The sequence below is a fragment of the Staurois parvus genome, unplaced genomic scaffold (genome assembly GCF_062004578.1).
Source record: "Staurois parvus isolate SC_StPar_1 unplaced genomic scaffold, SC_StPar_1.0 ptg000238l, whole genome shotgun sequence".
Taxonomy (NCBI): Eukaryota; Metazoa; Chordata; class Amphibia; order Anura; family Ranidae; genus Staurois; species Staurois parvus.
This window is the reverse complement of record NW_028318034.1, coordinates 3,332,240-3,346,921: the sequence shown is the minus strand read 5'-3', so window position 1 is coordinate 3,346,921 and position 14,682 is coordinate 3,332,240. Positions and strand designations below refer to the sequence as shown.

The 14,682-nt window shown below is 41.6% G+C and overlaps 1 protein-coding gene across 2 annotated transcripts in view; it reads left to right on the top strand.

Annotated features, from left to right (window-relative positions):
• The window catches only part of LOC149459999 (G protein-coupled receptor 143-like), an 85,736-nt gene that overhangs the window by 31,704 nt on the left and 39,350 nt on the right, over positions 1-14,682 (top strand). For both annotated transcript variants that reach the window (XM_089680286.1, XM_089680285.1), the window contains exons 2-3: positions 3,738-3,847; positions 6,202-6,296. In XM_089680286.1, the coding sequence (XP_089536412.1) occupies positions 3,738-3,847; positions 6,202-6,296 (205 nt within the window). The remainder of the gene's footprint in view (positions 1-3,737; positions 3,848-6,201; positions 6,297-14,682) is intronic.

Below are 14,682 nucleotides of genomic sequence, written 5' to 3'. Positions count from 1 at the left end.
CATTAGCTGAAGAAGAATTTGCATGAGCTGCAGAATAATTAGCACTAACTGCAGAAGAATTAGCATTAGCTGCACTAGTTTCCTGACAGCTTCCTTCTAGCAACCCGACCATGCAGCTCATTTTAGTTCAAGTATTGTTGTATTGTGCTCCTTGAAACAACCACACCATCTTTTTCCACAGCAGTCTGTATTTCTCCTGAGCTTACGTGTGGGTTTTTCTTTGTAACCTGAACAATTCTGGCACTTGTAGCTGCAATCTTTCTTTGTCTACCTGACCTTGGCTTGGTATCAAGAGAAACTTTCCACTTCTTAATAAGTGATTGAACAGAACTGACTGCCATATTCAAAGCTTTGGATATCTTTTTATGTTCTTTTCCATCTTTATAAAGTTCTACTACCTTGTTACGCAGGCCTTTTGACAGTTCTTTTGTGTTCCCCATGGCTCAGTATCTAGCCTGTTCAGTGCATCCACATGAGAGCCAATAAACTCACTGACTATTTATACACACCACAGACACTAACTGCAATTTAAAAAAAACACACATGTGGGAAATTAACCTTTATTTGCCATTTTAACCCCTGTGTCATCTTGATTTCTGTTATCATTATGATTTAAAAAGATGCCAAACAACTATGTGATAATAAATGCCTTCATATGATCACTTAAATAAAATAATTTTTTTGGCATGATCAGTCATTTCAATGTAAGTGACATTTCATGGTTTTTGCAAGAGTGTGCAAACATTTTAGCAAAACTGTATTTTATTAAAACCGGAAAAAAGAAAATCAGAACACATTTAGAATAGTTGTCTGACCAATCAGAATTATGGTTTAAGGTTGTCAATAAAAGGCAAGGTAAGCCAAATGGTTGCTGTTGACAACAACATTTCTTTTCACTTTCTTTCTTAGAGTTTTAATGAATCAGTCCCATGAACTGACAAAACATTTTGATAAGTGTGCAATTAAGTATTTGAATTTTGAGAGACCACTTGAAAGCCTGCAACATTTGGTTCTGAAACGGGGACCCTTGTAAACTGAAACTCATAACTGCAGAGTATAGCAACATGAATAGGACACAATTGTACTCACATTTGTAAAACTAAGAAGTGCTTGGGTTATTTAACCTGCCAACGCTAATCCAGTCCTAAAGTATTGTCTTTGAGTGTTCAGTTGATTTATGTAATGAATCTGGCACCCATGTATACTGAACCTACTGTGGAGTTTAGCAACATGACTAGGACACCATTGTAAAGGGGACTGTGGAGAGGATGTCTCACATCTGGAGATATAATAAGTGACTGAGTTTTTTACCCAGCCAGTGTTAAAAGTCCTAAAATAGTATCTTTGGGTGTTCTATTGATTTATGTAATGTCCATTTTACAGATCATTGAATTTCAGTTGCTTAAATGTTATTATGCCTGAAGGGCTTATAGCCCAACAAGGAAAGCTGAAGGAATGATGGTCATGACGAATACAGTATGATGGCTAAAATAATTGCTGATCTACATATAAAATCACTACTTAAATAATTATTGGGAAAAGCAGAATTTCAATGTTGGGACACCAAGGTTGCTACAACTAAAGTAAACTTATCCCTTCCCCAAGCATATAACATAGCAATACTTCCATAATCCACTCCATCAGATATATCACATGCATTCCTTCTTTCCCCCAAAATACACAATCTAAGCAGGCTGCAAAGTAATTCAAGGCAGGTTACCTACATTAGGTAGCTAGGCAGCCAGTTGGCTGAGGCTAAGGAAGGGGTTAACTTTCTGTACTTTTTCCCCAGGTTTTCTGGAACCTGGCCTACCTGCCCTGTGACATATATATGTAAGGGGGGAAGGCTGGGGTCATGGGTTGCTGCCGCATGATTGACCAGGATGCTGTAATCCCATACAGCTATGGAGGGGCACTGCTACATCCTGCAGTCTGTTCAAAGCTATCAGACACAGGAGAATACCATGGTATGGACATTGCCAGCAGTGGGATAACACCTTGTAAGGATATGCCTGGGCCATTAGTTTAGTCTTGTTGGACTGTGCTGCAGTTCTTTAAGTAAAAGTTGCATCTACTGTTTAAAGCCTGGTCTGAAGTTACTTAAAATGGGGCGTAAGTTGGTTCCTGGCATATAAAATAACTGGGGTCATTGAAAGCAGATTTGGGGTATGAAGCAATGCCACTACAAAAATTTAACTTGGCAAGGCAAGTGGAAAAGGAGTGTGGTTGCTATGAGTAACCAAGTAAGTAACCAAGTAATGGTGTGAAGTGTTCAGCAGTCTGTCGTGCAGCGTGGTACCCGCCAGGGTGGAGGGTCTTTCCGTAGCGAGGGGTTGATGATCTGGCTCTCTCCTCAGTGGTTGATTTCCCATAACAACCAGGGACACAGCCAAGGCACGTGGTATGAGGGAGAGTAAAAAGTTAACTGAGAGCACACATGAGGTCCACACAGAAGTTCGGCAGGACCCCATTCTGTAACTGGGAGTGAGATGGCAGACATACGGTGGAAAGGTGGAGAGGGCACAGGCATAACGTGTCCTTCTTAAATGCAACATGTTAAAAGCAAGGTATGTAGTGGCATGAGATGGAAGGCTTTACAGAGGAACTCTGCATTTTACACACAAAACACAGTGTATGACTGCTCTCTAAGCTGGAGTGCCACCATAAGGTTGACTTCTCTCCGCCTGGTCCTGGGCATTGTTGAAGGAGTTCACCAAAGCAAAGGTACCCCATGTGCAGGGCACCTGGTGAGTCCGCCTCCTCTCAACATGGCACAGTTGGAGTGGCTCCGCCAGCCCACACATTGATTTACAAGTTTTGAAATTTTGTAAAAGGTCAATAGCAATCATCTCCATTTGGCCACTGATTTATGTGGAGAGCAGACACACTACTGTCACAGGAAAAGATTTATTTGACATGTAAGCTTTGATTGTGGTTAATATTGTGTATGTAGTATAAGTGACAAGTAAATTGCAGTCAATGGAGAATAACTAAGTCTTCGGGAACAGATTACAGTATTTTTTTTTATTGGGCATAGGCTTTAAAGCTTGCCATACACTAACACTGTACAAACATTTTTCATCAATAAAAATATATCTGATTAAAGAAAAAATTGACCCAGATTTTTCAATAAAAGTCTATTTAATAATCGATTCACTGTAAGAATTGACTGTAATTCCTCTGAAAATTATAAGTGTATGGCTAGCTTACCCACCTCAATTGTCTTTATTTATTTTCCCTTAATCCTTTGCACTGCAGAAATCAAATAAGAGCAGAGGATTCCAACTTGTGAGACAATTAGGATTTATTGCAGTATGCTACAAGTTTAACATGTTTTCAGCCATTGGAAGTTGGAAAGTATTTATGTAATTTATAGGAACAGGAGACCACAGAGAGAACCTCAGTAATGCAATGAATGCAAGCAGGTGACACCAGCAAGCTGCAACAGGGAATAAGGGTGATGCTTTTCTGGCTATATGATGGGGCTAGATAAATCTATTTATATTCTGGCAGCTACTATAGTTCGGGAGAAGGAAAGAAAAAAAAAAAAGTTTGACTCCTGCGAGTAACTGGCTTTTTGATGTATCAATGTGCATTGTGATACTTATGACTATTCATTTGCTTTTGGTCCTCACCAAGCATGGACACACCAAAAAACATTCCTGACCTTTTTTTCTTCAGTGCCTTGGAACCTTAGTCCAGTTTGCCTTATGCTCATCATGTAATTGTCTTTTCAGGTGTTATACTTCGGTCAACGGTATGGATATCCTCTCCATCATTTGTTGGCAATATATCAGAAATTAACAATACCAGTGTTTTACATGCTGCTTTTTGTGTGGGAAGTGCGGTAAGTTTAAATATTTTTATTCCTTAGGAATTATTCAGATAAACATACACATTTATGATTTTGTTGAGCTTTATATACTGTAGCTGGTTGTTTGTGTATATAACGTTTCCAGTATACAGTTTGTGGTCTCTTTCATTCTTACCTCTGGGTTTTTACAACTGAGAAATTCTTCAGACAAGTATACCTACTGTAGGTTAGAAGTAAATAATGAATAGTACGTTTCCTGTAAAATCTCTCCCTTCTTCACTAGTGTACAACTGTGCATAGAGAACCAATGAATTATAGCAGATATAAACCCCAAAATTATAGAACCATGTAGCACCATCCTAGTTTGGTATGAGAAGCTAGATTATAATATTTTTGTACTTAGAAGGGAGTAGCAGCCAGGGAGAAATAGTTAGAGGGTCAAATTTGGGTCAGGGCTTAGAGGCTCTGCAGATCAGCTCACTGATACCTCCCCCTCATTTAGAGACTTGGAGAAATCTCTAGAACTCAGTGGGTGGGGGTGTGCAGCAGCTGGTCTGCACTCTTAAGGGATCCTGGCCAATCCTCGAGCTGGAGGCTTGGCATGGGGTTAGGACAGCCCTTAAGAGTGACTGAGCCTGCTCAGTAGCAGGAGAGTTCAGGTGGAAGATGGAATGAGCAGGCTGGAGCGAAAAGCCTGGGAGGGGGCCCAGGAGAAAAGCCTACCTACAGGCGCAGGAGCTGGAAGGGATGATCTCTTACCTTCAATTGTCCCCTGGGAGGGAACAACCTTGGAAGGAGGGAAGGAACCAACCCAGCTTAAGGCTTGAAGGCAGGCATCAGCCCAGCCCACCAGCTTGCAGCAGAGGACTGAGTAAGTAATCCCACACACCCTGGGCCAGATAAGGGGAGAGGGCATTCTGATGGGAAACCTGACTAGCCCCCATCTGGGACTGCTGATTCTAAAGTGGCAGATTCTGGCCCCCCTTGCCCAAAGATTCCCTAAGACCGCTGGGTGAAGAGGAGTTTTCATCTGGGGTCTGAGGAGGTACACCAGGAGAGGCTGAATAGCTCTTCAAGAAGAGGATTTCTGTCTAATGGACTTGTACATAGCTGTTAAGGAGTTTGTCCTCAGTTTACAGTTACCCTGGGCATCCCATACACCCATCTACCTCATCCAAGTTCAATACTCTTCAATAAAATCCAAAAAAATAAGCTCAAGGACTGTTTACTGTTTCCTGTGTGCAAGGTATGAAGGAAATACGTGTTGCTATAGGGGAATCCAAAATCTCTAGCGACTCCTAAGGGGTTAGTGCTACACCCATTTATTTCAGTTTACATACAGAACCTTAGTGGTTAGACAGTAGAGGCTCTGGCATTTGACAGGTAAATAAAAAAGAACAGGATTTGCCATCAGGAGAGTTGAGGCACAATCCTAAACTTGGAGAGGCTTCAGTTACAGCCTAAACCTAGGATTCAAAAGGTCTCCAAATGGCCACATGCATTGGAGACTGACACAAGTATTTGCCACATGATACCTGCACTTCATCACCGCTGTTATCTAAGGCAGCTTTTAGTCCATGTGAGATTCACTTTAAAGTTTTGTTAAAGTGACTGTAAACCTCTAACAAAAAAAATGAACAAAGCACATCCTTTTATAGTGTGTACTTGCCTCAATCACAAAGACTGAGTGTGATTTCTGTCAGCAGTCTGGTTCTTCTGCTACACTGTGCATTGTGTCATTTCAGGCAGGTTGTGCTGATTCCATAGGAATCAAGGGATATAGTTGGGAGAGGGCCTCCATCATACAACTTGTGATTTACAGTTGCAGCTGTGCATGTTTCCCAGTGAGATGGAGTAGAGGAGGGTATGTTGTAGAGGCAACGTGTTGTATAAAATGATCTTTACAAAGTTTGTCCAGTTACAATCACAGCTTTATTTCTGTAGGTACTCCCTAACCTTCTGCAGATATTCCCTTCTTAGGAAAAGCATTAGATGGATGGGTTAGTTTTCCCCCCTCAAAAAAAACAACTGGTGCCAGGGATGTTTTTTTAACTGTTCCTTTTAAATCTTCCATAGCAGGTTCAAGCGTGCATTTATATTAAAAATATATTTTACCAGAATGATCTCTCAGTGGTCAGATCTCTCCTAAACATCCAACTATAATTTGATGTCTGGGAGTAGCTATTAGCCTTAATTTTGTTAGAACTGCAGATGTTGAACTAAACAAAGGGAGAACAGGCACCACTTATAAACATTATGGGAGGGGATTACTATGAGATTTCCTAAGAATATTGACTCTTAGAAATGATTTAGAATAGTTTTTTTAACATTTTGTTCTTGCCAGAGAATGTGTTATGTTGATAATGGGACCTCCGGTTTTCTTGTAGATGTGGATACAGCTGTTCTACAGTGCAAGCTTCTGGTGGCTGTTCTGCTATGCAGTGGATGCCTACTTAGTGGTTAAACGATCAGCAGGAATAAGGTTTGTAAGCACTCTCTATGGATTACAGCAACTGTGCCACAGAAGATGGAAACATCTTAAAGGCGACTTTTAAAATGCAACCATAACCTTTACCAGATAGATATAAAAAGTGAACCTGCACTTTGCCAATGCAGAACAGGGTTTTTTTGTACTCATCCTCCCCCCTCAGCATCTCATACTCACCTTTCCTTTGCTCTTTTGCTGCTCTGTTCATCTGGTGGTGGTGCTGTTCATCTACCTGATGCCTTCAGGTAGGGAGGACCATGTGGGAGCACCAGCGCTGTCACATCAGGTGGGTCTATAGTCCTGTGTAAGCTATGACTTGAATGAATTGGATCTTATGGAAAAGGTTTTCTCTGCTCCACAGGAGTTGAATGGAGCAACGGGAGAGCAAAACAAAGGTAAGATTACACTACTAAAAGGGGGGGAGTAAAATGTGAATCATACTACTGCAGTTTAAAGCAAACCTGTGCTGGCCCTGGCCACATAACTAGTTCGCTTCGATGTTCCCCCTCTACCCACAAGTACATATACATATTCCTCTCTACACCATTCAGGGAAGAATGCAGCCCTGTATTGGCTGATCCGAGCTTACACAGGGCTGACTAGCTCCCTGGCTCCATGTGACAGCACTGGGCCAATCACAAATCATTAGTACTACCACATGAGAGGATACAAAGGGCTCCTTCACACCTGTATGTAAAGAATTAATGGCTGAGCTTTAAACTTTTTAGCTTCCTTATTGTAGTAAAAAAAAATCTAATTTTTTTTATTCCAGCTGTCATTCAAACGTTTTACCATGATTGTTAATTGTCATTCATTTTCTCAAAAAAATCATCTACAGACATGTGTATTTGCATATGGCGTTTATAAGGAAAGAACTAATGTATCCCTGCCATCATTTTAGAGGTGTATGATCCCTAGGCTGGTATATGATTGATTGGCAGGAATTGCAAGATGGTTATGCAAAAGTAATGCAAGGATGGCAGCATTTCCCTTTATTTTGCCTGCACTGGGTCAGGCATGTCAACACTTATTTTTTTTATCAAAGACGGCATACCCTAATTCTTTAACATCCTGGGGTGTGTGTTTTTTTTTTTTTTTGTTTGGCACAACCATTTTAAAAACTCTGTTTCTGCTTTCTTATAAAGAGACTAGTTCTTTTAACTCTTAACCAAAGACCAAAATGTGTTTGACTTTCATATGTGTTACATTAAAACATTGTAAAAATGCACTATTGGAATTTGTAAGAGTATTTTATTAATACAGTTGCAAGAAAAAGTATGTGAACCCCTTGGGATTACGTGGAGTTTTGCATGAATTGGGCATAAAATGTGCTCTGAATGTCATCTAAGTCACAACAATAGAAGAACACAGTCTGCTGAACATAATACTACACAAACATTAGATGTTGTCATGGTTTAATTGCACATAACATGTAAACATTCACAGTGCAGGGAGGAAAAAGTATGTGAACCTTTGGACTTAATAACTGGTTGACCCTCCTTTGGCAGCAATAACCTCAACCAAACGTTTCCTGTAGTTGCAGATCAGACCTGCACAACGATCTGGAGTCATTTTGGACCACTCCTCTTCACAAAACTGTTTCAGTGTAGCAATATTCTTGGGATGTCTGGTGTGAATCGCTCTCTTAAGGTCATGCCACAGCATTTCAATCGGGTTGAGGTCAGGACTCTGACTGGGCCACTCCAGAAGGCGTATTCTGTGTTGTTGCAGCCATTGTTTTGTTGAATGACTTGTATGCTTTGGGTCATTGTCCTGTTGCATCACTCATCCTCTGCGGAGTTTCAGTTGGCGGACAGATGGTCGTACGTTTTCCTGCAAAATGTCTTGATAAACTCTGGAATTCATTTTCCCATCAATGACAACAATCCGTCCAGGCCCTGAGGCAGCAATGCAGCCCCAAACCATGATGCTCCCTCCGCCATGTTTTACAGTGGGGATGAGGTTTTGATGTTGGTGTGCTGTGCCTTTTTTTCTCCACACATAGTGTTGTGTGTTCTTCCCAAACAACTCAATCTTGGTTTCATCTGTCCACAGTATATTCTGCCAGTAGTGCTGTGGAACATTCAGGTGCTCTTTTGCAAACTTCAAACGTGCTGCAATATTCTTTTTGGACAGCAATGGCTTCCTCCGTGGTGTCCTCCCATGTACTCCATTCTTGTTTAATGTTTTCCTTATTGTAGATGTGTCAACAAAAATGTTAGCATGTGCCAGAGATTTCTGTAGGTCTTTAGCTGACACTCTGGGATTCTTCTTTACCTCATGCAGCATTCTGCGCTGTGCTCTTGCAGTCATTTTTACAGGACGACCACGCCTAGGGAGAGTAGCAACAGTTCTAAACTTTCTCCATTTGTAGACAGTCTGTCTTACCATGGACACATGAACATCAAGGCTTTTGGAGATACTTTTGTAACCCTTTCCAGCTTCATGCAAGTCAACAATTCTTGATCGTAGGTCTTCTGAGAGCTCTTTTCTGCGAGGCATGGTTCACATCAGACAGTGCTTCTTGAAACCAGTAAATCCAAAACAGGTGTGTGTTTTTTAAGGGCAGGACAGCTGTCAGCAACACATCCAATATCATCACACTGATTGGAGTCAAGGTTGGCTCACTCCTGGCTCCAATTAGCTCTGGGAGAAGTCATTAAGCTAGGGCCTCACATACTTTTTCCTCCCTGCACTGTGAATGTTTACATGTTATGTGCAATTAAACCATGGCAACATCTAATGTTTGTGTAGTATTATGTTCAGCAGACTGTGTTCTTCTATTGTTGTGACTTAGATGATGTTCAGAGCACATTTTATGCCCAATTCATGCAAAACTCCTCGTAATCCCAAGGGGTTCACATACTTTTTCTTGCAACTGTATATTCCATTTACTGAAAAATAATGGAATGTGGATAAAGTGTTCAGATAACATCAAGTGTAATGTTCCCATCATTCCCAAATTTCTTGGAATGCCAAGGAATCATTATGTAACCTTCAGCGAACAGTACAAAAAAACCTGCCTTACATAAAGAATATTTTTATTGCTCCATAGCAGATGGAATATTCTAGCTAACACTTGATATTCATGAAGGTTTGAAATGAAAGTATATATGTATGTATGATATAAAATGTATCTATGAGGGATTCCAGACATTCTATTGCTTCCTGCTTTAATAACTGAACAAATCATGTTTATGCTTTGTAGTTTGTTGAGTAAGTAATTTTCACCCATAGTAAACCAGTCAGTGCCATGATAATACTAAACCTAGCAGCATCTACAGATACATTTAGGGCTCAGTCATGCCATTTGTACTTCCATACATTTTGCAATGTAGGGTATGCAGGTAAATATATATTGTAATATTCAGGGGTATAGCGCCTCAGGACCATGTGCAAAGCCTTTTTAAATGCAAGCAAAGCAGCAACACGGAATTCACTTAACTCTAGAAAATATAACAGAAAAGTCCACTTATCTTCAGCACAAACAGCATAAAGAAAACAGAAAGAAACATAAAGTTCATAGATGGGATTTTCCCCATGGTTAGCCCAGTCCAACTGGGACTGTTTGGCAGCTCCCAGCGCACACATGCAGGTCTCTCTCAAAACTCCTACTCCCCACATCTAATATCCAGAGATTCCTGTTTTATGTGCTGCTTCCTGGAGGCTGCTTAACCCCATAGGGACTGGAGTGCCCGTAGTTAGGAGTGGAGGCTCTTTTTCCACCTGAATGTCATTCCGAACCTCCACAATTCTGGGTTCTTGAATACTTCTCTGCTAATACAGAGAGAACTGCAAGTCAGTCCTCTCCTTTACATGACTACCCTGGAATACCTCAACCATGACAGGTGAGACCCCTGAGTACACACCTTTTTTCCCCATAAAGGGACCATAACCCAAATACCGGCACCACATAGCACCCATCTTGTACAATAAACAAATGTTCCATACTCCTACAAGCTGCATTTTCATATCATTCCATGTCTTTTTAATAAGACCTTTTAGCACTTTAGGCCAATACACATTTAAATTAATAGCAACAAGCAAATATAAGATGAAGAGTCGCACTCCATAATTATCTTGTTCTTGATATTCTGTTGATTATAAAAGTAACTGCATAAATATGGGCTTAACAAGGATGTGGTCAATAAGAGGTGGTTTGTAGCGACGCCATGGATTTGGGTATGTATTTCCTATTCATGGAAACCTGTGTTACCATAAAGCATGTCAAAGGGTGAAGGAGCCCATAGATGCTTTATTGGAACACTGCAAGTGTCCAAAACACCCCTGAATTTCTTTTTGAAAGCTACATGTGCTCTGATATGCAAATTTCAAAAAGAACTGGTCTGCCACATCCTGCGCAGAAAGTACTAAAATTCACATATGAGTGTCCTAGATGTCAGGGCATCTACAGCCAAAGGGGGTGCGGTTGGGGTAATAAAAAGACATCCTCACTATGGAGTTATAGCACTCCCAAACTGCAAATGTAAATTAACCCTTACTATCCTGATCCCCCTGTAAGGCTGCTTTCACACTGATGTGTTGCAGTTTACTTGCACCGTGGGTGCAGTGCAGTGCATCTGCAACTTTCCTTGGTTAGCTGCGCTTTGCCATAGACGCCTATTATATCCTGCAGGTGTGGTGAACTTTCAGAAAGTGCGCCAGACCCGCATGATATAATAGAAGTGTTTGGCTAAGCACAGCACACCTGGTGTCCGGAAGATCTCTTCTTTTCTGCTGCTGGCTCCACTCTGGAGACTGTTAGCCGGGATAAGAGGTGGAGAGCAGTTGGAATCAGACCGCATGGGACAGGAGCTGGTACTACAGAGGAAGCATCGGCTTACATGGCTCTAGCTCCCTATTACAGCTCCAATTTTACAAGTAGTCCCACTGCACTCTGTTTGATGCTCTGGGATAGTTGGTAAGCCAGAGATCTATCAGTCACCTGGACGTCATCTACTAGTAGACCACGATCTACTGGTTGTTGACCCCCAGACTAATGGCAACTAAACATCACTATATTTACTACTGTGATGTTAAAAGATCAAACCTAGCTCACTCAAGTGAATTGTAAAGTTAGTCAAACACATATAGATTCTCTACAAGCTAAGATTAGAGTTTGTTCACCCTTGCCTAGTCTGCTGCTGTATGTAAGTTTGGTAACGTGTTTTGCAAAAAGGCAGCCTGTTCATTTTAATTAACATTTAATTTAACATTACTGTGCAGTGCAATGCAAGTGCGCTCAGAAGGTGCTCTGGGGTGCCACACCACAATAGTGTGAACAAGCTTACTGATTTCAATTAGAACTTAGTTTGTAATGTGGGTTGCTTCTCTAAATAAATAATGAAAAAATGTCCTCTCAATTCCATAGTTCAGTTTTATATGATGTTCAGCATAGCAATAATTTCATTTGAGAGGTCATGCCTTCATTCACACAGTATTCACATGCTACAAAGATATCTTTGAATTGCCTCAGGCAGTAGTAAGCTCATCTGCAATTCACATGAGTCAGAATAGGAGACTATACAAAAAATGTCAGTATCCTAACATAGATTTTATGTCCTGATTTGAGATAACTAAGAGAAACAGAAGTCATTGATATTTTAATGTTTAGAAAACGATGAGAATTTACTATTGCTGAAGGCATTGCCATACTTTTTCAGCACAGGTAAAATGCAAAGGAATGAAAATATAGTATGTCTTAATTGTATAAGACAAGAATTAAGATTCATACAGGGTATGCTGCTGCTTTTAGGAGATTGGACATTAGGTTTCTACATGTGTTAAGGCTGCCAACTCAGAGACGTGCCTTGTGAAAGTGATGGTGAGGAGAAAGCCAATCTTGCATGTAAGGGAAGACAAAGAAATATCCCTAGGAGGTTTAAAAGGGGATTTCTGATTAATGAACAGGACCAGGTCATGATCCAATGTTGATATTGGGGTACTTCCTGGGATTGAACCTCCCTGACTTGTGCAAGCAGAAATAAGACTTCCAAGTGCAATGATAAACTTTTGGAGAAGTCGATTTCCTAGCCTTCAAGAGTATACGGATGACAAATCCAATAGACCCCTGTTCCTCTAAATCTGGGCTTCAACAGCCTGTCTTTACACGCTTATTATTATTATGCAGGATTTATATATCGCCAACAGTTTGCGCAGCGCTTTACAATATAAGGGAGACAGTACATTTACAATACATTTCAGTACAGAAGGAATAGGAGGGCCCTGCTCATGGAGCTTACAATCTAAAGGAAGGGGGAGTTTATAGCTGCGGGGGATGATCTGGCAGAGGTGATTCAAGTACAGTTCTTAGGTGGAGGTGGGGTAGGCTTCCCTGAAAAATAAGTTTTCAAAGATCGCCTAAAGACAGACAGGGTGGGGGCTGACTGGACATGCTGTGGTAGGGAGTTCCAGAGGATGGAAGAGGCTCTGGAGAAGTCCTGGAGGCGAGCATGGGAGGAGGTGATGAGGGAGCTAGAGAGGAGGATATTATGGGAGGAGCGGAGTGGGCAATTTGGGCGGTATCTGTGGATGAGGTTAGTGCTGTAGCTAGGGACAGTGTTGTGGATGGCTTTGTAAGAAGTGGTTAGTATTTCAAATTTTATACGTTGGGTTAGTGGAAGCCAGTGGAGGGATTGGCAGAGAGGGGCAGCAGTCGTTGATCAGTTGGTAAGGTGTATGAGTCTAGCAGCAGAATTTAAAATAGACTGAAGGGGGGATAGCCTGTTTAACGGTAGACCAGTGAGGAGGGAGTTGCAGTAATCGAGGTGGGATATCGCCAAGGTGTGAATAAGTTGTTTTATGGTGTTATTGGTCAGGAAGGGGCGGATTTTGGAAATGTTCCAAAGGTTGAGGCGGCATCCCAGTCTTAGTCCAAAGGGTTCAATATTGAGTTGGCCCACCCTTTGCAGCTATAACAGCTTCAACTCTTCTGGGAAGGCTGTCCACAAGGTTTAGAAGTGTGTCTATGGGAATGTTTGACCATTCTTCCAGAAACGCATTTGTGAGGTCAGGCAATAATGTCGGACGAGAAGGCCCGGCTTGCAGTCTCCGCTCTAATTCATCCCAAAGGTGTTCTATTGGGTTGAGGTCAGGACTGTGCAGGCCAGTCAAGTTCCTCCACCCCAACTCACTCATCCATCTCCTTATGGACCTTGCTTTGTGCACTGGTGCACAGTCATGTTGGAATAGAAAAAGGCCATCCCTAAACTGTTCCCACAAAGTTGGGAGCATGAAATGTCCAAAATGTCCAAAATGTCTTGGTATGATGACACCTTAGGAGTTCCCTTCACTGCAACTAAGGGGCCAAGCTCAACCCCTGAAAAACAACCCAACACCATAATCCCTCTCCACCAAACATTACACTTGGCACAATGAAGTCAAGCAAGAACCGTTCTCCTGGCAACCGCCAAACCAAGACACGTCCATTAGATTGCCAGACAGAGAAGCGTGGTTGGTTACTCCAGAGAACATGTCTCCACTGCTCTAGAGTCCAGTGGCAGTGTGCTTTACACCACTGCATCTGACACTTTGCATTGCACTTGGTGATGTCAGGCTTGGATGCAACTGCCTGGCATTAAAACCCATTCCATGAAGCTCTCTATGCACTGTTGTGCTAATATGAAGGCCACATGAAGTTTGGAGGTCTTTAGCTATTGACTCTGCAGACAGTTGGCGACTTCTGCGTACTGTGCGCTTCAGTGTGCACTGACCCTGCTCTGTCATTTAAGTGGCCTACCACTTTGTGGTTGAGCTGCTGTTGTTCTCATTTGCTTCCACTTTGCTATAATACCACTAACAGTTGACTGTGGAATATTTAGTTGCAAGGAAATTTCATGGATGGACTTATTGCACAGGTGGCAACCTATCACGGGACCATGCTTTAATTCACTGAGCTCCTAAGAGTGCCCCATTCTTTCACAAATGTTTGTAGAAGTATCTGCATGCCTAGGTGCTCGATTTTATATACAGTTGCAAGAAAAAGTATGTGAACCCCTTGGGATTACGTGGAGTTTTGCATGAATTGGGCATAAAATGTGCTCTGAACGTCATCTAAGTCACAACAATAGAAGAACACAGTCTGCTGAACATAATACTACACAAACATTAGATGTTGCCATGGTTTAATTGCACATAACATGTAAACATTCACAGTGCAGGGAGGAAAAAGTATGTGAGACCCTAGCTTAATGACTTCTCCCAGAGCTAATTGGAGCCAGGAGTGAGCCAACCTTGACTCCAATCAGTGTGATGATATTGGATGTGTTGCTGACAGCTGTCCTGCCCTTAAAAAACACACACCTGTTTTGGGTTTACTAGTTTCAAGAAGCACTGTCTGATGTGAACCATGCCTCGCAGAAAAGAGCTCTCAGAAGACCTA